Source organism: Prunus avium, chromosome 1, assembly GCF_965620075.1.
Source record: "Prunus avium chromosome 1, drPruAviu1.hap1.1, whole genome shotgun sequence".
Taxonomy (NCBI): domain Eukaryota; kingdom Viridiplantae; phylum Streptophyta; class Magnoliopsida; order Rosales; family Rosaceae; genus Prunus; species Prunus avium.
In genome coordinates this window covers 48,347,428-48,371,949 of record NC_142284.1, presented here as the reverse complement: position 1 = coordinate 48,371,949, position 24,522 = coordinate 48,347,428, and the positions used below count along the sequence as shown (strand labels likewise).

The window sequence follows — 24,522 nt, the reverse complement described above, 5'->3', positions numbered from 1 at the left end:
ATCAACTTTATATCCTCATATTTTGTATGAAAAAATGAAGAAGTTGTCTTTACAGTATAGTATATCAAGTATGCACTATACACACTTTCAATTTGCTAAAGAGAATCCAGCATTGCAAGGTCGTGGTTGTGGAGGCCTGCACCTTCAGCCACCACATAGATAAAGGTTTGTTCTTCATGGACGTAAACCATATATGCATATACACGTACATCACATACATACATGATACATGAATGCAATTTTGTACTCTGGCTCTCCCCTATCACGTGTGGACACATGTCCAAACACCATCCCATTATCCTTCCTACTATATATATTTATGTATAACATATGACTATTGTTTATTATTCATAGCAGTTGCATCCTTTTTCTTCTTCTTTACTCTACCAAATGGTTCCTCTAAAGATTTTTCTGGTTCAAACTCATGTTGCTTGTTACGTTGTTATTAGAATTTATGTATTTGATTGCTTGAGTCACCGAGGCTGAGGGTCAAGTTACTTTTGAACGAGTGCAAATTATACTTCCTCATCATCTTCGTCATGCTCCCGAAACTTCAATGCCGCATGACATGCTCATGGCTCTTCATTTCGAAAGATAAAATTGAAAAGGCATATACGATCTTAGAAGACCCACTATTGCCACAGGTCACTCCTAATATGCTACATGACCAACTAGCGCATCTGCGCCTAAACCAACAAAGATTCAACTCTGTGTGTTTGTTCATGAACAATAACTTCATAATTGAGAGAGCTATAATAATTATACGCATTACGATTGAGGAAAAACGAATGCGTCAGTAAAAAGAACACACCGTTCTCACTTTACTTGAAAGTTTTTTAATTTTGAAAGGCTTTCCTTATCTCATCTTTCTTGCAAGAAGAAGATAAGCGTCGTTGTCAATAAGGGATTGAAGATCTTGCTGATGAGCTTAGGTTGTCTAAGATGTACATCTTCTCTTTATGAGTGATGACATAACTCGAACTACAGTCTCCGCAGCATACTTGGCCATGCGTAACGACTGTTATGAAGCCACTAGATTATAGCTGTGGAGGTCAGAGCGGCAGGAGGAAGAGGATAGAGCGGCGAAGGAGGAAGAGAATAGAGCCAGCGGCAGTAGAGTTGAGGTTGATTTGCTTCTTTTTCACTATTTAATCGATGATTTTTTAGTTATTAACTTGCTACGGTTGAGTATCAGGCAAACAACAAGAACAGAAAAAGAAAAGACAAACAAATAAATAAATAAAATTAGATAAGGAGAAACATCTCTTTTTGGCCCCTGCATTGTGTATTCATTCATCAAGCACCCAAATAGCAGAAAAAGTTTACATTCTACCCCAAAAAAAAATTGTCCAAAAAGATATTTTGAACATTAAGAACAGCTTAATCAATCAATCTCCTACTCTTTTCTTTCTGAATTAGTGACCTACCCCTTCCTCAACCTTGACCACCTCTAAGCATTGTAAACATATCCATTATTTGCCAATACAAATCACTAACATACATAAATACACGTGTCGAATGGAGAGAGGACCTAAAGTGGCATGAAGCAGAGCAAATTCTCTGTGAGGCACGTGAGCTCCAGCTTCTCCATAATGAATTAGTGGAGGGTGCTAGGGCGATTTACGAGCGATCTGTACAATGTCAACCAAATCAAATTCAGGCTTGGATTCGATATGCCAAGTTTGAGACTGGTAATGGCGAGGTTGCGAGGGCAAGGGAGGTGTATGAGAGGGCAGAGGAGAAGGTAGACCTAGCTGATTGTAATGAGGCAGCAGAGCAGTTGCTGGTGGCTTTCGCCGAATTCGAAGAGCAGTGCAAAGAAGTCTTGCGTGCAATGTGTATCTACACGTCCGCTCTTGATCATATACCGAAAGGACGGAGCATGGATTTATATAGAAAATTTGTACTTTTTAGGAAGCGTCATGGGGTCAGACTAGGGATTGAAGAATGCCCTTGAGAGAAAGATGATGTCTCTGGAGATCACGATAATATTAGCTGCCTACAGGTGGAAGAAGGAACAAGTTTCTTCTCACGATATTGGAAGCGGCCTACAGAAGGAAAGAGGAACAAGTTTATTCTCAAGATTTTGCGAAACGCTAATTGAATTCTGCCTGTTTGTAACTTACTTAGATTTCCAATTCAAATGATATATTTTTTTCATCTTGTAATATTGCCTCTGACGTGCTGGCTCCTGAACTAGAAATTGAAAATTAATAAATAAATGAAATCCTCAACTGTTATCAGTCTGTTCTGCCTAGAAAAGTCTTTCCGAGTCTCGAAGTAACATTTTCAGAGCTGGGGAGAGTCCTGAGGTTTCCACTATCTGACATGTAAAAGTAATTGTAGTTGATCCTAGTTACCAAATCTGCTAGATGAGGAAAGTGCCCCACATTCAGCTTGAAAGAAAGCACCTGCAGAATCAGCATGCACCAAACCACACGTTAAATGCAAATCTTAAAATCAGTCCCATCTGAATCAAAATCAACGCAAAGAGAAGATTACTCTGAGCAGGAAAGCAATGCAATCATCGAACTGTTTCTCAATACGGTCAACTTCCATTTCACATTTGGCCTTAATTGCAGAAACTGTTCCGCCACTAAGTGTCAGCTGTATAGAATAAAAGTCCAATGCTAATCCCAGGATGTTGTTAATCCTGCTCGCTATGAGAGCCCACTGATGCAAAAGAGAGTAATAAACAGAATTCAGCTTTTCTCAGGGCATAAAAGATTATTTCATAAGTTCTCAAACACGACAAACTACCCACCAGCTTATCTGGAACTACAAAGCACTGCCGCTGAATTGTCAACAAGTACAATTCATGTACTTCTATGACTTCGTCAAGAGATCGAGCAGCTGTCATGCCTTCACAAAGTTCACGCCATGCATTGTGATATACCTGTTTAACAAGTACTATTTAGTGATCTAACAATTCCATATGCTTTCCAGAAAGCAAGCATATACCAGCACAGTTAATAATAGAAAGGGTGATTTTATGTTAAAAGGAACAAAACTTACTCTATCCATCACATACTGGTGAAAAGCATCCACAAAATGGAGAAGTTTCTGCTCCACTAACCAGTGACGCTTGTGATTGTTTGCTGCAGTGCCTCTACCCTGTTTAGGAAAACAAGAAACACTGAAGTCATTGTATTATCACACACAAATAGCTCGTCATTAGGCCAAGTAAATTATCATTGCTCATAATTTATCCTAAAAAGGGCATAAAAACTAACCTTCCACATCCACCTTCGAGTTTTATCAAGTACGAATTTTGCTCGCTTGACCTTTAACAAGAATCCCATCACCTACATCAATGTTTAACGATTAGATAACAAGTTTAGTGGTCAGGAAGTGACCCAGTTGGTAGTCACACCTCCCCTCCAAGAGGAGATCCCAAGTTGAAATCAGATCACCTCTCCCCCAAAATGTCACATTGATTTGTGAGAGAGAGAGAGAGAGAGAGAGAGAGAGATATATATACAATGAAAGATAGATGATTAAATTTCGACAAGAAATTCAAAACCCAATGAATAAAAGTAACCTGGTTATATTTCTTGATCGCCTCCGCATTTGCAATAAGTTCAAGTGGCCAAGAGACCTGAAAATAAAATACATATAAACGCTCAGAGTGGTTGCAAGGAGCTAAATGACGAAAGAAGCTTTATTAGCCATCACTAGACCTTATACGTAAATTTTAGCTGATCAAGTCCATCCATTCCAAAGCTGTGAGCACGGCTTTTACGAGGAGTCGAGGGAAGTGAAGCCATATTAGGTGGTTGCTCATTGCCATTCAAGTCATGATTTTTGGTGAGGGATACAATCAATGAATCAGGAACACTTAGTAGCACACCATCAGCAGAGTTCCTTATAGATTCCTGCAGTTAATAAGAATTGACATTGCCATGTTATAAATAGGAAGAAAATCCAGGTATCCCACAGTCATCATGTTTAACTCAAAATAGGAAGAAAATGCTAGATTGAATAAAAGTAACTGAACCTGCAATATCGTGTTTAACTCAAAATCATCATCCCATGTTTCTCCCTTATCCAGCTTATTGAAAATTACAGTCAAGAAGTGCTGTAGCAGATCACCTAAAGATGGCAAAGTACCAGCAAACATGTTAAAAGTAATTCTGACATACCTACTGATAGACCAGGATATTACAGGTTGAACATACAAGACCCGCAAACATGTTAAAGTAATTTTGACATACCTGACCCTAGCAAGTAAATGGCGCGCAGCACTGCCAGTTCATCCATCAATTTCCAACCATTCATCAATTTTGACAATATGTGCCTACCAATACAATCCACCTACAATAGAAATATAAAAGAAGACACCATGTTAACCACAACCAAGAAACTGAGATCTGTACATGGGTTCAAGCTATCACCTGCTTCTGGATGTACACCGTAAGACATTCCTGCACTAAAACCACCGGAAGTGGAGTACTTCTTGGTTCAAACTGCTGAACCCAGATAAGAACTCTTGATGGAAGGGTGCTATTTTTCTGGAAAGGTAAGAGCTCTGACATATGGAGCTCATCCTGTTGGCAAGGAATTACATTAAAACTAGACCTAAAGAATGCTATAACAAATGCTCTTAGACTATCAATCAGAAATACCTGAAAAGAAGGAAGAAGAGTAGGAAAAGGAAACAACACTTGTAACATATGTGAGTCGTCTTGTGAACGAAGATATTCAGATTCACCAAACCGGAAACCAAAAGTATAATTTGTTCCTTCAGCTGCAGAAATCGATCCACTCTCCTGACCGAATATAGCCTTTCGCAAAACTTCATCATTTAAAGGAGGCAGACATAAATTTCTAGATAAGTTCAACTTTTTCCATGTGTCCCCATTCTTAGAAAGGGTCTTTTGGCAGACTGTTAAAACCGGATTTTCTTGACAGAAGGATCTTGAAAGAGGAAATTCATTTACAACACCTGCAAGCATATTCTCTTCCTTTGCATCAGGAAGTGTTTTTCCATCCTCCTGTGCATCAACTAACCTTTTCTCTGCCAGCGTATCAACCAAGAACTTACACCAAATTTTCTCTGAGCGTTTTACTGGCACAATTACACCATCATCACTCTCCACTTTTTGTTTACCGTAAATATATTGAAAAATATGATCACCATGGCCTATAAGGCCTGATAATGACACACAGAAAACTTCTGACAAAGATAAGCCTGCAATGCTATGCCCATGTTGAACACCTTTATCCAAATTGCCAAAACCATCAATCTCATAGTCATTTCCTTTTCTAGATACAAGTGCTGATGTCATGGGAATATGCTGGATCAGCTGTAATGATTTTCCAGCAGAAACAATAGACTTAGTTATGTCCTTAATAAACAGTGGACACGACTGAAGGTCTTTATTGTTCCATTCCTTTCCTTTCATAAAACTAGACGTTGAGATGGATTCCCTTTGAGCCACTCCCTTTTTATCATTTGCTACTGATATGCGGTCACTGTCACAAGATGAGGCAGAGGCCCCAACATCTAACATTTGACACTGTACTTGCCTCAATAGATAGCTTTTCTCCCAAAAGTCAGCCTCATCAACAGATATTGCTCTATTAGCATAAAAGAACATCTGAAAAGACAGGAGCCACCAGAAAAGTGTTCACCAAGGATACATGTACGACCGCCCATTTAACATAGAAAAAAATTGCATGTATACTGCCTATACAAATTTTAAGATAAATTATAATCACAAGAGTACATAAATTAGAATTATATGGCGTGCAAACTTTCAAACAATAAAAGATGGATTGGATGCATCACCAGCACTTGCAGGATGAAAAAAAAATGTAGAAGAATTTATAACAAATAAATAAACTGCTGCAAACTTTTGGGACATGGAAAACCAAATTTCCAATCACATTTACCTCCTCATATGGATCATCTAGTGCTCCTTCAAAAAGCCAAGAATCAAGACCCTCAATATATGGCAATATACTTCCAATAAATAAATGAAGTAGCATCTTGTAGTCTTCCTCCTGAAATTGGCATAAGTTCCAAATTTGGATTACATAAACCAGCTCAACCATGAGTATAAACTAGAAACCATAAGGTTGTAGAAAAAAAGGTGTAACAACCTCACCACCTCGCACAAGACACACTTCATCCAGCTTCTTGTAAAGATGGTCAAGGACATGCACAGCCAAGTCAGCAGCAGGAAGAGAAGAATTAGACTCAAAATACACTTGGGGGATGGCACCATGCACTATTTGCAACAAATACTCAGCACCTGAGCAAAGACTAATATCAATAAATTGTCATCAGCGATATCCATTGCATGAGGATGTAGAATCCAAAAGGGGAATTGACATGTAGGGCTGACTCAGTAACCTCGAAGGTAAACAAAAAAATGGAGAATAATAAAATATTGATAATTCTGATAAGCTTTTGAGTGGTGATTGTCTCCAACAGCATGGGACAAACTACAGCCACTGACATCCCAAATTTTGAGAAGGTAAAGCTAACAGCGTACGAACCTAGATAAAGAATTGGCCAACCCCAATAACGTAGGAGTTGTTCCAATGGCATCATTGCTTATCTTCATTTCCTCCTTTAAAGAAATATCGCGCAACCTCTGCCCAAGCACAATTTAACATACACTTATAAATGAGCGTTGAACATGACGACTAGAAAATAGCAAATTTCATCCAGTAAATTGAATCCAAAACGTACCGTAAGCCATGAAGAAACAGAACACGCAAAAGCCCTCAAAGTAGGCGGTGGTAATTTAGCAGATTTCTCAATTTTATTGACTAAAACTTCCACCAGTTGTAAGCATGTGGCAGCATACATAAATTGATGGACAATGGCGTGAAGACTTGTATGAGAGAGGTGATTCACGTGTAACCCACTTTTGACTTGAAAAGACTTTCCATTTTGGTCCCAATAAAATAGTGAGCTAGAAAATCCTTGCAACATTTGCAACACACTCCGAACCTTGGAAGGAAAAATATATAAATTAGGTTCCAAGCCTACCAAAAAGAAGGTACAACTACATTTGATTTAAAAAGCTAAAGACTTACCAAGTCAAGTTCATTCGTCCTCAAGGAAGAAACTGGTGTTGCAAAATGTACGCCATCGGAGAAGTCACTGTAAAGCCTATTGATCAAACCTTGAGAAACTTCTGCATTTCCTGCATCTGCCGAATCAAGGATGATATGAATTCCACGAAAACATGAAAATCACGACGGGCATAAATTTAGAAACTTGTAATGAAGAAACAGCAAAAGATTATCTCATACCATAGCAAAGAGGCTTCCCCATCGGTGAATTTGGGCCTTCCCCTGCCGAATTCTGGGTTTGAGTTTGGCCTTGTATAATTTGAATTGATTGATCGCGAGAACCAAACCTAACCTACCAACACCTCAACGACGATGGCAATTTGCTAATCACTGCAAAACCCTAACCCAGTTGTAAACTAAACTATGCACAATATATATAGATATGATACGACGTCGTAGATGGTGTAGAGTTCCTGCTAGCATTAGTCACTGGATCGGTTGATTGGAGCTGTACTATCAGTGTTGCTCTCGCAGTAGCATTTCCTTTACCCAAAGCCCAGTCCCCAGTGAGAATAAATTGAACCAGTATTTTAATTTCAAAAATAACAGAAATACAACAAATTTAAAAAGGAAGCGCGTAATGCATATTATATACACGTTAACACGTGCAACCCCCCCCCCCCCCAAAACATAAATACAAAAATAAATTTGTTTAATAATGGGTATTAGTTTTATTTCTCAGCTAAAAAGATAAAGAGATATTTAGTCATATACCCATTCTTAGCACTAAAAATATAGATAAACCATACACCATTTAATTTCTATAAACAAACCTAAAAAAAACCTAGAAAATGACAACTGGCACTATTGAATTTAATTTTGATTATTAAATTATTTTGATACCCTATTGAGTATTTTGGATTTTTTTATGAGGTTTTTGGGTTGAGTTTGTTTTAAGAAATTGATGGCAGTGTTGTAATTTATAAGAAGTTAAAAGCCTCTTTGTTATGTTGTAAATAGGCTTTTAAGTGTGTTTTTAAAGTCCATTTCATATAGGGTATTTTTATAATTTTGGCCCATATATTGAGTATAATAATGGCAATGGTTTAATCCTGCATTCTCAAAAGAAAAAAATAAGGTTTTATTTAGCATAATACTTTCTTCTTATTTTTATTTTTTTTTAGGATTTAGGATAATACTTTGGAGTATTTTTTATAGACCTAAATTATTCTACGGACCCATAATTTAATAAAACAATTCCACATCAAACCTAAAGTACTTAGTATAATTACCATGTAATTTAACCAGTGGTTGCACATGTACTTAGTATAATTACCATGTAATTTAACTAGCGGTTGCACATGACATTGTCCTCCTCATCTATCAACTTATGTGAAAGCATGTCATGTCAAATGCAGAGAATCGAAAATGGAATATTTGAAAAGGAAAAGAATTTGTGTGTTAATTGCTACACAAATTCGTATTTACAAATTAATATGAGCTCCATCACCTGTTCTATGTAAATATATGCACTCTATTTTTTTCTACTGATCTTAGCTCCACGTGACATTCTCAAAAGGAAAAAAAAAAGAAAAAAAAGAGTCATCACCCAAAGCAGGAACCCGTCGTATTAGTTGAAAGTCCTCAACTTGATGAGGAATAAAATAACCAGCTTCCAAATCCTACTCAGTTGGTTCACTGATAAAGCCATGTAACTTCACCAAAGGCAGCAAAGGTGAAATGGGGCAACGGAAAAATCTCCATTAGAGCTGCACGCTGGCATTTTTCCAAAGAAAAGCTAGCATCTTCCAGATACAGCACGAGAGAAACTTGGCTCCATTTCTTCCAAAAACACATGGGTCCTAGGTTTGGGTCTTCCCTTCCATGAGTCTTTAAAATGCTTACGGCTGGAAGCTTTAACTTGAACAAGGGCTGCAATTAGAGACAGGGATGATCCTCGAGCACATGGTATGAAGAATGGTGCAAAGCCACCTCTCAACTGGAAGTGTGTGGAGAGATCAACATCGCCCATTTTTTGGCTTAGTATGGTCCCTCGGACTATGCAATTTATCCTGCAATAGTGTACACACACAACATGCCAAGATATCAATTTACTAATATAATCGAAACGTCTCTTGATTTTCTGTGAATTTTACTTTTCTGAACTTTATTGATCTAAGAAATAAAAACCTGAGTGTTGAATATGTGAAAACTCACGATTAGGTTCATCAGAGAAAAATTCTGGGCATAGTGTGAGACAGTTTGATCATGTGGATTTCGTACAAAAGGATGCTCTAGTAGCTGAATAGCTGATGGTCTCTCGGCAGGGTTCCTACGGAAACACCAACTGAGGAAGTCCTTTCCCTCTGCAGATAATGTTTCTGGTATATCTGGGATTGTGTTCAGAACCTTGAACATAGCTTGAGGCTGACAGATAGAAGACAAAAATATGTTTAAAAAGCAATGAAGCGACTCTCAAACAGAGCGAAGTCAGATTTGCACTGAACACATGAAACTGGGGGCAGTTGGCAATATTCTGAAAAATTAGAAACTATGATGAATAAAACATAACAAGTTTCAACATTAACTTACTCCTGTAAAGTCACTCCAAGGAGGTTTTCCGTTGAACATCTCAATGATTGTGCAACCCAAGCTCCATATATCAACAGCCAAAGCAAGATCAGGATCAGCATTATTCTGCATCACAGCCTTTATGACCTGCACAAAACAAACGAGGCGTCTATATACAGTAACAGTATGCACAGGCCATCTACAAATTTATAGATAACGGTGATATGATTACCTCAGGAGCCATCCAGTATGGACTGCCCTTCAGAGAAAGATTGTACGAGTGTCCGTTAAGCTGCATCCAAAAGTAAGTTATACATAAAACCCAGAAAATAACGTAGGAAGTGTTGATAGGAGCAAAATACACAAGTAAAACATGTGATCTCAATTATTCCAACATTAAATTGTCAGGAAATTATGTCAGTGACAAAAGATTAACAATGAAGAAGCAACACTGCTACACTAGTTCAAGGGAAAATATATGCATTAAATTTCACATTTTAAGGTATTACTCACATGTTTTGCCATCCCAAAATCGGCAAGTTTAACAACGCCTGATGCATCAACAAGCAAATTTGCACCCTTTATATCCCTATCACAATCATCAAAGCTTCATTCAATAATGCAAAGACATCTTACAACCAAGCAATGCAACATGATTTTCCAGACATTTTTCCCCATTTTAACCAGACAATCCTCTTTGACGGGAAACATCAAATATTGAGTCAAGCAATTTATGAAGTAACAAGTTCTTTTTAACAGATAAGTGACGTCACAATATAATTCTGCTACTCTAGCATTATTCTCACCTGTGAATTGTCTTTGTGTTATGCAAAAAAGCCAACCCAGAGAGGATATGGCGAGTAAAATTGCGAACTACAGATTCTGTCATAGCTCCAATATGGTCTTGGACGTACTTATTAATTGATCCAGGATGAACATACTCCAGGTATATGTAGAAGTGATCATCAATCTGCACACCAAAACACAATTTTACAAAAACTTGCAAGGATTTGTCTTTAATAAATTTGAAGATATAAACAAGATACATACTGCACTAACATAAAAGATATATACTCACCACTTCACTACCATAATACTGCACAATATTTGGATGCTTTAGTGCACGGAGGACTTTAATTTCCTGCAACAGGTAGCTAGTAAGAACAGTCCTAGAACGTATTAAAGATAAATGCAAAAAATATAAAGCTATTACGGAATGCACAGTAGCATAGTTGAGCATAAATGAAATATATTTTCAGCATATGTGACATGTCCTCAACCTGTGTGCAATAATCAGTAGTGGCTACTGGCAGGCATGAACTGGAGTTCCTACACAACAAATGTTGATGAAAGTGCAAGTGTGGCATGTGTGGAGATACTATGCAGGTTTTTGACTAGCTAATATCAACCAACTCATTCCTTCCTATAATTGATAACAGCAGACACAACGCAACATGTTCCATTAAAAGTTTTATCACAACATAATTGAAAGAGAAAAAACTCCTTCAATACTTCAAGTGCCCATCTGTATAAATGACTAATATTCCCTAATTCCACAATTTGGTTAGTCTAAATAAACAAAAGGTAGAAAACAATATATAACTGAAACTGCCCAGTGAATCGACAAATTGATAAAGGACTCCAGAAACGAACCTGCTCCAATTGCTTTATACATTCAGCAGATTTAGGATCATCGGGAATGAGATCAACTTCCTTCATTGCACATAAGGCCCCGGTCTCTCTGTCATAATATTAGAAATGGTTAGAGAGCTAAATTCAAAAGAAAAAGAACAAAGAGCAAAACTAATTAATGGTCATTGCAGAACAAAGTCAAGAGAAAGTAGCACAAAGCTTCCAGCGAGCAGCATACCGGTTGGTTGCAAGATAAACACTACCAAAGGTACCTCGTCCAATAAGTTTTCCCTTCTGCCATTGACCATTCATTGATGATGTGGACAGAAGTTCTGCATTGTGATGCATGCTAGATGGCTGTGGAAGTACCACGGCTCCAGGAGGCAAAGGCAAAGGGTGAGCATTGACTTGACTACTACTTTCACCCCTCTCTGAAAAACCCTCTGTGAATGATTTATGATGCAACGCAAATACATTTCCATTTGAATTTTTGTGGTTGAAGCGTGGACTTCGAGATGTGGGGCTGGGAAGAGCAGAATGACTGGGACTATGAGCAATATTGTTTGGTTCCCCCGCCTTTGATCTTCGAGGGCTAACTGCAGGACTTGAAAACCCACTTGTTGGAGCACTCTTGCTGAAGTTGTAACTTTCATCTTCTTGTCTCTTTCCCCTATGATAATTGCTTGAACAATTAATGGGTGAAGTGGTGGCAACATGTACAGGAAAACCATCCATCTCCACAAAGTTTGATCTTTGTGGGCTAAGAGGATGACTTGAGAAAACATTTGCCTGAGCTTTCCTAGAAAAAACATTCAGTCCCAAGTTGTAATTAAAACCCCCACCATTATTATTTACATCTTGGGAAGATAATGCCCTTCGACGATTGCTTGAATTAGTCAGTGGTGCAGAGGAGGATGGCCCTTGACGATTGCTTGAATTAGAATTCTGTGGTGCTGAGGAGAATGCCCCTTGATTATTGATTGAATTAGAAATCTGTGGTGCTGAGGTTGTGGCAACTTGATTTCTTTTTTTCCTGATAGTTCAAACAGCGAAAACCGCCCCCAGTTGAGCATTATAACAAACACAGATAAACACGTAAACAGATACAGAGACACAGAGGCGAAAGAAGGCCTTTTACTTACCTACATAACGCATGGCCAAAGTACCCATCTTTGGGCACAGAGCCGGGTCTCCCGATCACGGGAGATTCTGGTAGAGGCAAGGGTTGTGGAGCAGCAGCAGCCGAAGAGGACCAGTGGTTTGACTTGGACTCACGATCCGGAGACGTTGACTTTCGGGTGGAATATTCAGGCGAAGTGGGCGAGGAGCGAGACTTTTCAGGGAGGGGGAAACACAGGTCCTGGTCATTGATGTGGCGGAGCTTCTTCTGCCGCGTGAGCCGCCTGGGGCTCTGCTCACAGCAGCCCCCAGTGTCCTGTTTCCGAGCTGAAACAGAGGAAGCAGAAGGAGAAGAAACAGAGGAGGTAGAGGTAGAGGCAGAGGGTCTGCGAAGAGAAAAGGAAGAAGAAGGCATTTGGGTAATGGAGAAAGCAAGTGGTTCTGGTTTTGGAAAAGTTAAAAGGCTTAAAGCCGTGGTCTTTTATTGTTTGTTGGTGTCAAAATCGCAGAGAGCAGAGCTCCGACGCTATGTTGTGAAGTTGTGAAGTTGTGGAATGGGAAGTAGCTCCGTTGTTTCTCGCTTAGCGTTGATCTGAATTTCCTCCTTGCTTCGTTTACTTTACTTGTTCATTAAATTCAACAATTTGAATTTATTTATGGTCAAGACCCTGCTTGGGAATTGAGAATTGAAACCTCAGAGTACTTGAAAGCCTGAAACTTACTTGGGTCATCTCTCTCTCTCTCTCTCCCTCTCTCCCTCTCTCCTAAACTCTTTGAGACTAAAGGATAGACTTTGATGTTGTTTGGTGATGGAGAAGAGAGGAGACGTCGGAGTCAGCCAGTCAGGAGGATGAGGAACAAATCCCTCACAAATGCTGTATGTGTTTACAATGTCAAATTGTCAATGCACGGGATGACCTTCTGCTGCTTATTTTTTTTATTTTTAATTATTAAGGTAAGTATGGGATTAGCTATTAATTATCCTCATTAGTTGATGTTGGTGTTGGTGTTGTTTTTTAAATTAAATTAAATGCTTTTTAAGGAAGGAGGGCGAAAGTTAGGAGTTGACGAAATCTAGGATACGCCGTAAGCGTATGCGTACTGCAAAGCTAGGCGTTCTTGGGCTCGTTGGGGAGAGGACTTCGTCAACCAAACCAAACCAATCCTCGACTTTCTTTTTCTTTCTTCTTTTGTTGTGAAAATTGACAAAACAAAACCAAAAACTCTGAAACCTGTAAAATTGCAGTCCGGTTGATACCGTGTTACGGTGTTTTACTGTATGCCCCTTTGACCTCTTTAACTTATTGTTGAACGATGAAGACTAGGAACACATGGATGATGGAGATTTGGATTTGGAAAAAATTAACAAAAAAAACTCATCGTCAACACGACAACTGGACCAGCCAACGAGGCACGAATCAAATTCCATGTCAAAACTTGTTGTTTTTTAATGTAAGATTACTTTGTGTCTGTGAAAAATCTTAAGCATTCTTGGTCGGTCGTTCTACTGTCGGGTGGCATGCATTTAGGTTTAGCAAGTCAAGCCAAGCCAACTCACTAGTTTTTGGCTTATTCAAATCATATTTTGTAAGGGAGAATACTTCCCTCCTTACTTTACAAGGAGGAACTCCTCATTACCTAGTGATGTGGCTCAACTACAAACGGACATGTATTTTTTTTCTTTTAAAAAATATTTTTGTTTCTTCTCCTTTATTATTCATAACTGAATTCTTTTTTCTTTTTCTTTTTTTGGTTTGAACCACAAGGTGGTCCTGGATGGGCCCCAATTATGAGGGGCACCTTTAAACCTTAACCACAACCCAGACTAATCCCCGCTCACACCGGGTCGGCCCGTAAGGGGTAAAGTGTTGGCCAAAGTGGTGACTTCATAAACCACCTCTTCAGTTTCATAACTAGACAAGGAGACATTATATATGTATTTTAATTTCGTATTCTATAGTCTCTATAACTCAAAGTTGGCTTGATTAAAAATTCTCTATATCCTTTTGTAAAAAATAAAAACCCTCTATGATAAAAGAAATTAGTTATGCTAATGAAAGAGAAGGAAAAAACACTTTTGATACTTTAAAAAAAAAAAGACCATATCAAATTTGTGGTTGAGCCACATTATTAGGTAAGGCGGAAAGTATTGTCCTTTTGTAAGTGCCTTGCTTGCTCTGTTGATCTCTAAGAGCAGTTCCACCGAGGCCCCCTTGCCTCGGGCTGGGGGTGTTTTTTGCAAAAATTGGTTTCCAGCGGTGAGCCCAAGCACATGCTGGAGTGGGTCCCATGCAACTCGGGCTGGCCCGAAGGCCAGTTCAGCCTGAGGTCCAAAACGCAGGTTGGTGCTGACGTCAGGCTGGCGTCAGCCCACTCATTTGATTTTTTTTTTTCTGTTGCCATGTGGCGTCGTCTGGGCTCTCTGATCTGATTTTTTCCTCCAATCCAACGGCAGCCAATTTTTTTGCAATAACATACTGGAATTTTTTTTTAAAATACCCAAAAATTAATGAATTTTTTTCTATAAATACTAGCCAATTTTTTTTAAAACAAAATTTATCTGAAATTTGAAATTGAAAATTTTATCCGATTATGAGATATGAATAGTATTGACACGTAGGAACCCGAAAATATTATCCAAATTAATTATTGAGATAAAAAAAAGTTGTGAAAAAAATATTTAAAAATGAATAGTAATTGCCCTTAGCCATGGCAACGGGTGGAAATACAAAATATACTATTTGCAAGGGCAACCACTATTCACGTGAATAGTGGCTGCCCTAGCCCCCCCTTGCCATGGCAAGGGTCAAATGGGTGGAGTTGCTCTAAGATTAAGATTAAACAAAAGGCTTACGAGATATTCCCCACTCAAACTAAGGATCATTCTTATTTAATAACAGTTCACATTAAGTTGGATTTGAACAAACCCTCAAGACCTCCTCCTTCATAAAAATAAACTCCGAAGACCTGAAAAGTTGACTTTTAAGTCTTCTTCTCATTCATCTTCACTTCTTATAAAAAACAAAGAAAATTGCTATTTTTCTTTTCTTATATCACATGTTATTATTTATTATACACGCTCATTCTTTAGAAGGATCCCTTCAATTCAAATGAATAGTTGGAAAAAATTATCATTGTTGGGGACACTCCGCAATATACTTCAATGGGATTAGAATTGTTATTATTTTATTTACGAGATTATAATTAAGTTTAATGAGTATTTATCTATATTATCGGAGAGAGCCAATAAAGAATTTTATGTCAAGGTGACTTTTAATCAGTCACTGAATCACATATACGGCACATATTAAACAATATTTAATCAACTAATTTATCCAAAATAAATAAATTCAAAGGTCTAATGTCACGACAACTGTTTCATGATAAACAAACAAATAAATCCGTTGTCAACGGGGTCTAGCTAAGTGGAAAAGGACCTTGACTTGAAGACTAGATGTCTCGTGTTTGAATCTCATTCCCTATTGTTTAAATTATCGCTTGTACTAAAGAAAAAACCCCTCAAAAAATTTCCTTAAAAAAAATTCCCTATAAAAGAAAAAGGCCTGGCCAAGCTATACATTTCTTCCTGATCAAACATGGATTCATCCTTAGCCAATAACATAGAGTAAGGGCCAAATAAACATAACGAAGGCCCAAACCAAGAAAAGCCCTGAATACTTTGCTTGGAACAAAAGTAACCTCACCAAACTCAAATCTAACCTCGTTCAACAACCCAAGTCCCTCCTCACTGTTACATTATTATTCTCATGAGGCTTGCCCTTTTTTCTTCGTCCTTAGCCGCTAACAGGTTTTCATATTCCTCCCTCGTCGACCATTTTCTAGCTTAGTTTGGTCTCTAGGACTATGCAAGTTATCCTACAATAGTGCACACACATAACATGCCAAGATATCAATCTACTAGCCATATAATCGAAAATTTCATGCTTTAATTTTCTTTGAATTTTACTTTTCATAACTTTATAGCTTTAGGGGGAAAAAAAACCTTTAGGGGGAAAAAAAACCAACTCAGTGTTGAATGTGAAAACTCACCAGGTTCATCAGAGAAAAATTGTGGGCATAGTGTGAGATAGTTTGATCATGTGAGTTTAGTACAAAAGGATGCTCAAGTAGCTGAATAGCTGATGGTCTCTCTGCAGGGTTCCTACGAAAACACCGACTGAGGAAGTCCTTTCCTTCTGCAGATAATGTTTCTGGTATATCTGGGATTTTGTCCAGAACCTTGAACATAGCTTGAGGCTGACAGATAGAAAGACAAGGAGGTGTTAAGAAAGCAACAAAGCTATGCTCAAACAGAGCAAAGGTTGCCTTTTGGGCAGTAGACAGTATTCAAAATCAGAAACTATGATGAATAATAAAGCATGAAAAAGTTTTTTTCATTAACTTACTCCTGTAAAGTCACTCCAAGGAGGTTTTCCATTCAACATCTCAATGATGGTACAACCCAAACTCCATATATCAACAGCCAAACCAAGATCTGGATTGTTCTGTATTACGACCTGAAGAAAACAAGCGCGCGAAGGTATATAAATATTATACGTACAGTACGCACAGACCATCTACAAACTCTTAGATAGTGATGATGTGATTACCTCAGGAGCCATCCAGTATGGACTGCCCTTCAGAGAAAGATTGTTTGACTGTCCGTTAAGCTGCATCCAAAAGATGAGTTAATATAAAACCAAGAACAATACTGCAGCCAGTGTTGATAGGACAGGAACAAAATACACAAGTACGTAACATCACTATATCTGAAGGAATCACATATACAACAACTAAAACTTGTGATCTCGATTATTCAAACATGAATTTTTCAGGAAATTAGGTCGGTAACAATAAATTTACAGAACTCACTCGTTTTGCCATCCCAAAACCAGCAATTTTAACAACTCCTGATGCATCAACGCACAAATTTGCACCCTTTATGTCCCTAGCACAATCAACAAAAACTCCATCCAATAAAGCAAAGGAAAGCTTATGACCAATAAAGGCAACATAATTCTCAAACTTTTTCCCTATTTTAACCTGTTGGGATGATGTTAAGAATCTCTACAGTTTATCTTAACATTCTCAAACTTCTTGTCTCATCATTTATTGAGACAATTTATACAGTAACAACCTCTTTTTAACAAATAAGTGACGCCGCAACATAACTCTGCTACTCAAGCATTATTCTCACCTGTGAACTATCTTCTTGCTATGCAAAAAGGCCAGCCCATAGAGGATATGGCGAGTAAAATTTCGAACTACAGATTCTGTCATAGCTCCAATAATATGGTCTTGGACGTACTTATTGATTGATCCAAAATGAACATACTGCTGCAAGTACATGTAGAAGTGATCATCAATCTGCATACGCAAAAGCGATATTCCCCAAGTTTAGTAAATATGGCAAAGATTAGTTTCTAATAAATTCACATGTTGAAAAGATACTCACTACTTCACTACCATAATACTGCACAATATTCGGATGATTCAGTGTACGGAGGACTTCAATTTCCTGTCCCATGTAGCTAGTGAGAAGTTATAAAACATTCTAAAGACAAATGGGAAAAATTCCTACACAACAATGCTGATAAGATCATAGCGCAAGTGTGTGGCATGTGTGGAGATGAACTACTATGCAGGTTTTTGACTTGCTCTTTGAATAAACCTAAAGGTAGACAACAATATATAACTGCAACTGCTCTGTGAATTAACAAATTCGTAAAGGACTCCCGAAACACCTGCTCCAGTTGCTTTTTACGTTCAGCAGATTTAGGATCATTGAGATCGAGTTCAACTTCCTTCATTGCACACGAGGACCCGGTCTCTCTGTCATATGATTAGAAATAGTCACAGAGCTAAATTCAAAAGAAAAAATAACAAAGAACAAAACAAAGTAATGGTCATTGCAGAACAAATTCAAGAGAAAGTAGCACAAAGATTCTGAAGACCAGCATACCGGTTTGTTGCCAGATAAACTCTACCAAAGGTACCTCGTCCAATAAGTTTTCCCTTCTGCCATTGAGCTTTCATTGATGATGTGGATACAAGTTCTGCATTGTGATGCGTGATAGATGACTGTGGTGGTACCACGGCTCCAGGAGGCAAAGGCAAAGGGTGAGCATTGACTTGACTACTACTTTCAGCCCTTTTTGTGAATGAATTACGATGCAACGCAAATGCATTTCCATTTGAAGTTTCGTGGTTGAAGTGTAGACTTCGAGATGTGGGGCTGTGTGGAGGAGAAATATGACTGGGACTATCATGAGGATTGTTTGGTTGTAATCTTGAAGGATAGGAATCCTGATATTGTTCTTGAGAAACCCCAAAAGTAGGAAAAGGATCCACGGCATTTGATCTTCGAGGGCTAAATGAAGGACTTGTTGGAGCACTCCTACTGAAGTTGTAACCTTCATATCCACAATCAAGATCTCCTGGCATTCTCCTCTGACAAATGCTTGAACGATTAATGGATGAAATGGTAGCAAAATGTATAGGAAAACCACACACAATGTCTGGTCTTAGTGGTGCATTAGGATGACTTGCGATTCGATTTGATTGAGTTTTCCTAGAAAAAGCATTCAGGCCCATGTTGTAATTAAAACCCCCACCATTATATAGTGCCCCTTGACAAACGCTTGAATTAGAATTCAGGGTTTCTGAGGTTGTGGCAGTCTGGTTTCTGTTCAAACAGCAAAGACTACCTCAGAGTTCAACATTATAACGAAGACATAATGAACACGTAACACATACACATGGAAGTACATGAAAATTAGAAACTGATGAACGCAGGGTCCAAGTACCTATCTGTATGCACAGAGTTGGATCTGCCGATCACAGGAGATTCAGTAAGAGGCAAGGGGGACGACTGTTCAGGCGAAGTGAGAGAGGAACTAGAGAAATTGAGGTCCAGGTTGCTGAGGTAGCGGAGCTTCCTCTGCCTCGTGAGCCTCAGTGGAGCCTGCTCACAGCTGCCCCCACTGTCCTGTTTCAAAACTGAAACAGAGGAAGAAGAAGCAGCAGTAGAAGAAGAGGCAGTGGTAGAGGGTTTGTGAAGAGAAAATGAAGAAGAAGACGACATCTGGGTGAGCGAGAAAGCACGGGGTGGTGATGGTGTGCAGCAGTCGTTTGAAAGTGTTTGAGCCCCTTTATGGCTTTTGTTAATGGCCTATTGTTGGCCCATGTGTTACTTGTGGAAGGGGTTAACTTACAGCTCCTCTGTGGTTGAATTAAATTCAAACATTTTGAATTTTTATGGTCAATGATTTAATTGTTAAGATTTAGACAACAACCAACTCTAATCCCTTGAGACTTGACATATTTAATTCAGAATTAAAACTACTTGACTGAAAGCCTGAAATCGAATCCTTCTAATCTCTCTTGTCTTAAGAGAGAGAGTGAGAGAGACTTTGAGGTTGCCGTCGTTGTTGGTGTTGCAGAGGTCGGAGAGTCAGCCAGTCAGAATTTGGAACACGACGCAGGAACAAACCCGCAATGCATGTTTATCCACGAGATGACCTTCTAGTTCTTCTTCTTTTTATTATTATTAACTCTTAGCCACCATACCATTTGTGGTGGCTGTTTTTAAAATTAAAGTAAATGCTTTTAAGCAAGGACGACGAAAGTCAAAAGGAAAATCTGACCAACACGTGTGTTTATCCCTCTTTTATCAATTATATTCTACATTCATATTATAACCTTTAAATTAGTAATGTCACACAATAACGTGACCATCACACTAACTTAAGAATTTCTCTTTCTTCAAGTGCAGCACACCCCCATCGCTCCTCTTTGAGAAAATTCTAAAGAAAAATTTTTAGCCGCCGCCCCAAACACACGATCGCTGCTCTTTGAGAAAATCCTAAAGAAAATTTTATAGTTGGTGCCCCCTTTAGATCAACTCCACCCATTTGCCCCTTGTCATGGCAAGGGGGGCGTTAGGGCAGCCACTATTCACATGAATAGTTGTTGCCCTTACAAATAGTATATTTTGTGTTTCCACCCGTTGCCATGGCTAAGACCAATTAATATTCTTTTTTTTTTGTTTTTTTCACAAATTTTTTTACCTCAATAATTAATTTGGATAATATTTTCGGATAAGATTTCCGGGTTCCTACGTGTCATAATCGGATAAAATTTCCGGATAAGATTTTTGGGTTCAATTTTCAGATGAATTTCAAAATTCAAATTTCAAATAAATTTTTCGGTTCAAATTTCGGATGAATTTCAAAATTCAAAATTCGGATAAATTTGGGTTCAAATTTCAGATAGAAGAAGCCATAAATATAAGAAAAAAAAAATACAAGGTGAAAGAGAGGAAAATGTTGAATAAAGAGTGAATAATAGTAAAAGTAGAATAAAATGTATAAGGATTGGTGTTGAAAGTGAAGGGTATTGATAGGTATTTATAGAAGAAAAAAAAAATCAGAATTTTTTAGTATTTTTTTTCATAATTTTATTGCCAAAAAAATGCCAGCCATTGGATTGGAGGAGAGAAGCAGATCGGAGCGCCCAGGTTACGATACCTGTCTTCTAGCCGTTGGTGCTCGCGCAGGGCTGACGTCAGCACGACGTCAGCGCAAGCTAATTCAAATTTTTTTACTGTTGGCGCGTGCCGCTTGCTGACGTCGTGCTGACATCAGCGCTTACATCACCCAAAACTCAAGTTGGACCTCAGGCTGAACTGGCCTTCGGGCCAGCCCGACTTGCTGGGACCCGCACCTTGCCCCGGCTTGGGCTGACCGCTGGAAGCTTCATTTTTTGTTTTTCTCCCCCCAGCCCAAGGCTAGGGGCTCCACTGGAATGGCTCTTAGGGATTGACGTTCACCCTTCCCACTTCACTCCATTTTTCTCCTCACATCCCCTTTCCTCTCATTCCCTTCCTTTTCCCTATTGGATTCAAGTATTTGGCTCCAATTGTCATTTTTCAATATAGATTTGGAGCTACAAAGCATGGATGATGTTGGGTTCGGGTTTAGCCGGTATAACGCTATGACTCTCCTCGAGTTGCCCGAGAAGCTGTGGAGTGGTGATCTTGTTTATTAGTTTGTTTTAGTCTAATAATTCTCATGAACTCTTTAGGAGTTTGATGTGGTTTGTTCTTTATTTAGGATATTTTATTTCCTTTTGACTTTCGATATGAATTTGTCGTTTATGGCGTTGTGCAACAAATCTTTATTACATGCTTGAGTACATGTGATTATGGTTGCTGATTTAGGGATTTTAATCATGTCTTGGGTTGTGTGTATTTTCTCCATATCAATTCAATTTGTTGTTGTATTTGGTCACTAAAGAAGTTGTATCCATATTCAGCACCTTAGTTGCTTTGTACTTGTTTTTGTTTATCTTATCAATAAAAGACTATCCCTCTTTTATATATATATATATATATATATATAAAGAACTTCTCTTTGTTCCAAAAAATAGAGAATCAAACCAAACCAATTCAATACCTATATTTAATTGGATTTTTAATTAGATTGGATGCTAATTTAAGAAATCCAAGTTAATTGGATTAGGTTTCGGTTTTACCATATTTATTTTAAATATATTTTTGTCATTCATCATGTTTCTATTTTTATATAAAAAAAAATTTAAGCTAAGTTACAATAATGCTGTGTAGATACTTGATCATAGCTATCCAACTCTAATTTTTTCCCTCGTTTCTTTCTCTAACGCCCACTATCCTGTTACTATTTTGCTTCGAATTGCTGTTCTTTATTATATATATGTGCAAGAATTTTATGTTGATTTCAAAGGAGAGGTATGAATCGGAAAATATTGTTTAGTTTCTTATATATGGTACATTTTTATCAAATTCAATTCAACAGTCCCGATCTCTTGGACCACAGGGGTCCAAGAGATTTGTGGTCACTCACCGTTAGATGTAAATTCAACGGTTCACTCACTCTTGCACTCCTTTTAAGAAACTTTGGTTTATTTAATAAGATGGGATTGGAAATCAAATCCAATTGCACTTGGATTGAAATGGATTCTTAGGTTGAACTCAAGCTGAGCAAGCACAACAGTACGTCCCATTTTCAATGCTTTATGTTTATGATGGACCAAACATGGATCATCATTGGTACGTATAAACACGATTGAGGCCCAAAAGCCCAAATCCAGTACAGCCCTGAATCTCACTGTTTGCTTGGTGCAAAATTAACCCCGCCGAAATCACAAAACCAGACTGTCAGAACTCTCAGGAAAAAACCCGCCAAAATCCCGACTTCAAAGTCCAAATTCAACCCATGATCGCGATCTCCAAACGCATATGAAGGCGCTTCGTCTTCTAACCCAGTTTAGCAGGCCAAGCCCCTCGCCATTGTTCTCGCAAAGGCTCGCCCTTTTCTCTTCGTCTTCAGCCGCTAACCCTAGGGTTTCAAATTCCTTTTCCGACGGCGACCGAGAAGGCAGCGGCGTTTATCGGCGGGCACTCAAGTTCCAGCGTCCAACGACAATCACATGGCGTCGTCGGGAAGAGAATCTGCACAACTTTGGTAGGTTTATCGGCACTGTATGGCATCCTTGGCAAGAGAATCTGGGCAACTCTGGTAGGTTTATCGGCACTGTATGGCATCCTGGGCAAGAGAATCTGGACAACTCTGCTAGCTTTATCGGCACTGTGATTCACCCCCTTCGGGTCGTAAACAGCAACGACCGTGGTCAGTTTGGCGTTCACACTGTTCTTTGCGTCAAAAACTCCCCTCAATCTGACAGCACTTTTAGGTCAGTTTATGAATTATTTTTTAATTTATGATTGGATTATTATGAAAAGGCTCTCTTTTGTTGTGTGGAAGTATAATTTACAAGGCATGGTTTTTTTTTTGTGGGATGAAATTGGGTTTTATGAGATTATTGTTAAATGATTGAATTGATTTAGTATAAGGCAAGCAGACAATGAAAATGGGTGACCCATTTACCATTTGTGTGGTTGTTCATCGGTATTGTTTATATCACTTTCCTTCATGATAGAAGGTTTTGGTTTGTGTACAGGATACTACTGAAGATGTGGGACGAGATGGCAGAATTGTGTTTCAAACATTTGAAACCGAATGATTTTATTTACGTCGCAGGTCGTTTAGGGTCTTACACAAAGGCGGATCAGAATGGGAATTCCAGACTGTATCACGAGGTTAGCTTGTTTGCTATTTTTCAGAACATTGCTTCGAGTATCTCTAGAAATTTTTGGTTCATGTTTCATACACTTAATATACCTTAAGAGTTTATTGAATTTTTGTCGTAGTTAGTAGTGCAGGAATTGAATTATGTAGCAGAACATGGACAAGGGCCAAGCTCCAAAACTTTTGAGGAACCACAATCTGATGGAGGTACTGCCATACTTATATTACAATGTCTTTCACTTGAGCTGTTGCTATCTTGCAACGCGGTTGGCTTTGTTTAGGTGCGCTCTTATATGCTTTCATTATTATTATTTTTTGTTCTGAATGAGAAGATGTGTTATCCCCTTGACTATCTAGGTGGAGCTGTTTTAGAAAAGTATAAGGATCGCCTTCACTTATGGCAAGTGTTTTTTGCCAATCCGTATGAATGGTGGGATAACAGGGAAGACAAGTTGAATCCAAGGCAACCAGATTTTAAGCACAAGGATACTGGTGAAGCTCTCTGGCTGTCGCCAGGTGATCCCCCATGGATTAAAAGACAACTCGAATTGCTTGACACGAGAATGGCAGAACAAGGGCACGGCCAAAAACGTTTCCGTGTCTCCAAATGGGAGTATGATGAGTAGGTGCAAGCTACAAAAGGAATGGATTGTGGTATTGGAGCCTTGCTGCCGGAGTTTATATGTTGCTGCCATGTACTGGAAACAAGACAAAAATGGAATTGGTCATAAACCAGGAGAGAGGTTAAGCATGATATATGAGCAATTAAAGTACATCAAATATTTGATGGGGAAGAAAAAAAGAAGAAGAGTAAGAAAGTGAAGAAGAAAGATAGCGCACAAGTGGGTTTGTTGATTGACATGGATCGCAACCGTATGAGGTCCATCAGTCAAGGGTGTATACAATTGTAAACGATTGTGTTCTGTAAAGCTCTTAACAAAAACACATATGCATACAAAAATTCGGAATGTATAGAAGTCCTTGTAATTCTATTCTTTTCAAAGGCTTATGGTGTGAGAACGAGCATGTATTTAAGGATTGGGGT

General features: G+C 38.5%; 4 protein-coding genes across 6 annotated transcripts; 1 reads left to right on the top strand and 3 right to left on the bottom strand.

Annotated features, from left to right (window-relative positions):
* Positions 1 to 1,215: 1,215 nt before the first annotated feature.
* Positions 1,216 to 7,640, bottom strand: LOC110762646 (uncharacterized). Of its 3 annotated transcripts, XM_021965309.2 has the most exons (18): positions 7,270 to 7,640; positions 7,051 to 7,166; positions 6,701 to 6,964; positions 6,505 to 6,602; positions 6,106 to 6,268; positions 5,896 to 6,006; positions 4,626 to 5,600; positions 4,395 to 4,547; positions 4,215 to 4,314; positions 3,998 to 4,092; positions 3,681 to 3,875; positions 3,542 to 3,598; positions 3,234 to 3,305; positions 3,016 to 3,114; positions 2,765 to 2,896; positions 2,503 to 2,673; positions 2,236 to 2,411; positions 1,216 to 2,048 (listed from the first exon to the last, which is right to left on the bottom strand). In XM_021965309.2, the coding sequence occupies exons 1-17, from the start codon at positions 7,289 to 7,291 to the stop codon at positions 2,241 to 2,243; spliced, it is 2,994 nt and encodes a 997-aa protein (XP_021821001.2). In that variant the 5' UTR covers positions 7,292 to 7,640; the 3' UTR covers positions 1,216 to 2,048; positions 2,236 to 2,240. The 3 variants fall into 3 exon arrangements, with proteins under 3 accessions (XP_021821001.2, XP_021820999.2, XP_088103286.1); XM_021965307.2 differs by lacking the exon at positions 1,216 to 2,048 and having other exon boundaries at positions 2,101 to 2,411; XM_088247160.1 differs by lacking the exons at positions 1,216 to 2,048; positions 7,051 to 7,166; positions 7,270 to 7,640 and having other exon boundaries at positions 2,101 to 2,411; positions 6,106 to 6,257; positions 6,701 to 6,842.
* A 792-nt stretch (positions 7,641 to 8,432) lies between these two features.
* On the bottom strand, positions 8,433 to 13,189 carry LOC110762607 (mitogen-activated protein kinase kinase kinase YODA). Its single transcript, XM_021965257.2, has 10 exons — positions 12,375 to 13,189; positions 11,471 to 12,265; positions 11,254 to 11,341; positions 10,679 to 10,741; positions 10,407 to 10,570; positions 10,114 to 10,189; positions 9,833 to 9,892; positions 9,622 to 9,747; positions 9,247 to 9,456; positions 8,433 to 9,101 (listed from the first exon to the last, which is right to left on the bottom strand). The coding sequence occupies exons 1-10, from the start codon at positions 12,764 to 12,766 to the stop codon at positions 9,048 to 9,050; spliced, it is 2,028 nt and encodes a 675-aa protein (XP_021820949.1). The 5' UTR covers positions 12,767 to 13,189; the 3' UTR covers positions 8,433 to 9,047.
* Positions 13,190 to 15,933: 2,744 nt separating this feature from the next.
* On the bottom strand, positions 15,934 to 19,435 carry LOC110762678 (mitogen-activated protein kinase kinase kinase 5-like). The gene is made up of 10 exons (XM_088249079.1): positions 19,158 to 19,435; positions 18,314 to 19,036; positions 18,096 to 18,183; positions 17,807 to 17,869; positions 17,549 to 17,718; positions 17,224 to 17,299; positions 16,955 to 17,021; positions 16,758 to 16,870; positions 16,402 to 16,608; positions 15,934 to 16,227 (listed from the first exon to the last, which is right to left on the bottom strand). Exons 1-10 carry the CDS (start codon positions 19,433 to 19,435, stop codon positions 16,153 to 16,155), a joined length of 1,860 nt encoding a protein of 619 aa, XP_088105205.1. The 3' UTR covers positions 15,934 to 16,152.
* A 2,920-nt stretch (positions 19,436 to 22,355) lies between these two features.
* Positions 22,356 to 24,469, top strand: LOC110762552 (protein OSB1, mitochondrial-like). The gene is made up of 4 exons (XM_088246843.1): positions 22,356 to 23,082; positions 23,350 to 23,488; positions 23,600 to 23,684; positions 23,835 to 24,469. Exons 1-4 carry the CDS (start codon positions 22,628 to 22,630, stop codon positions 24,101 to 24,103), a joined length of 948 nt encoding a protein of 315 aa, XP_088102969.1. The 5' UTR covers positions 22,356 to 22,627; the 3' UTR covers positions 24,104 to 24,469.
* The last annotated feature ends 53 nt before the right edge of the window (positions 24,470 to 24,522 follow it).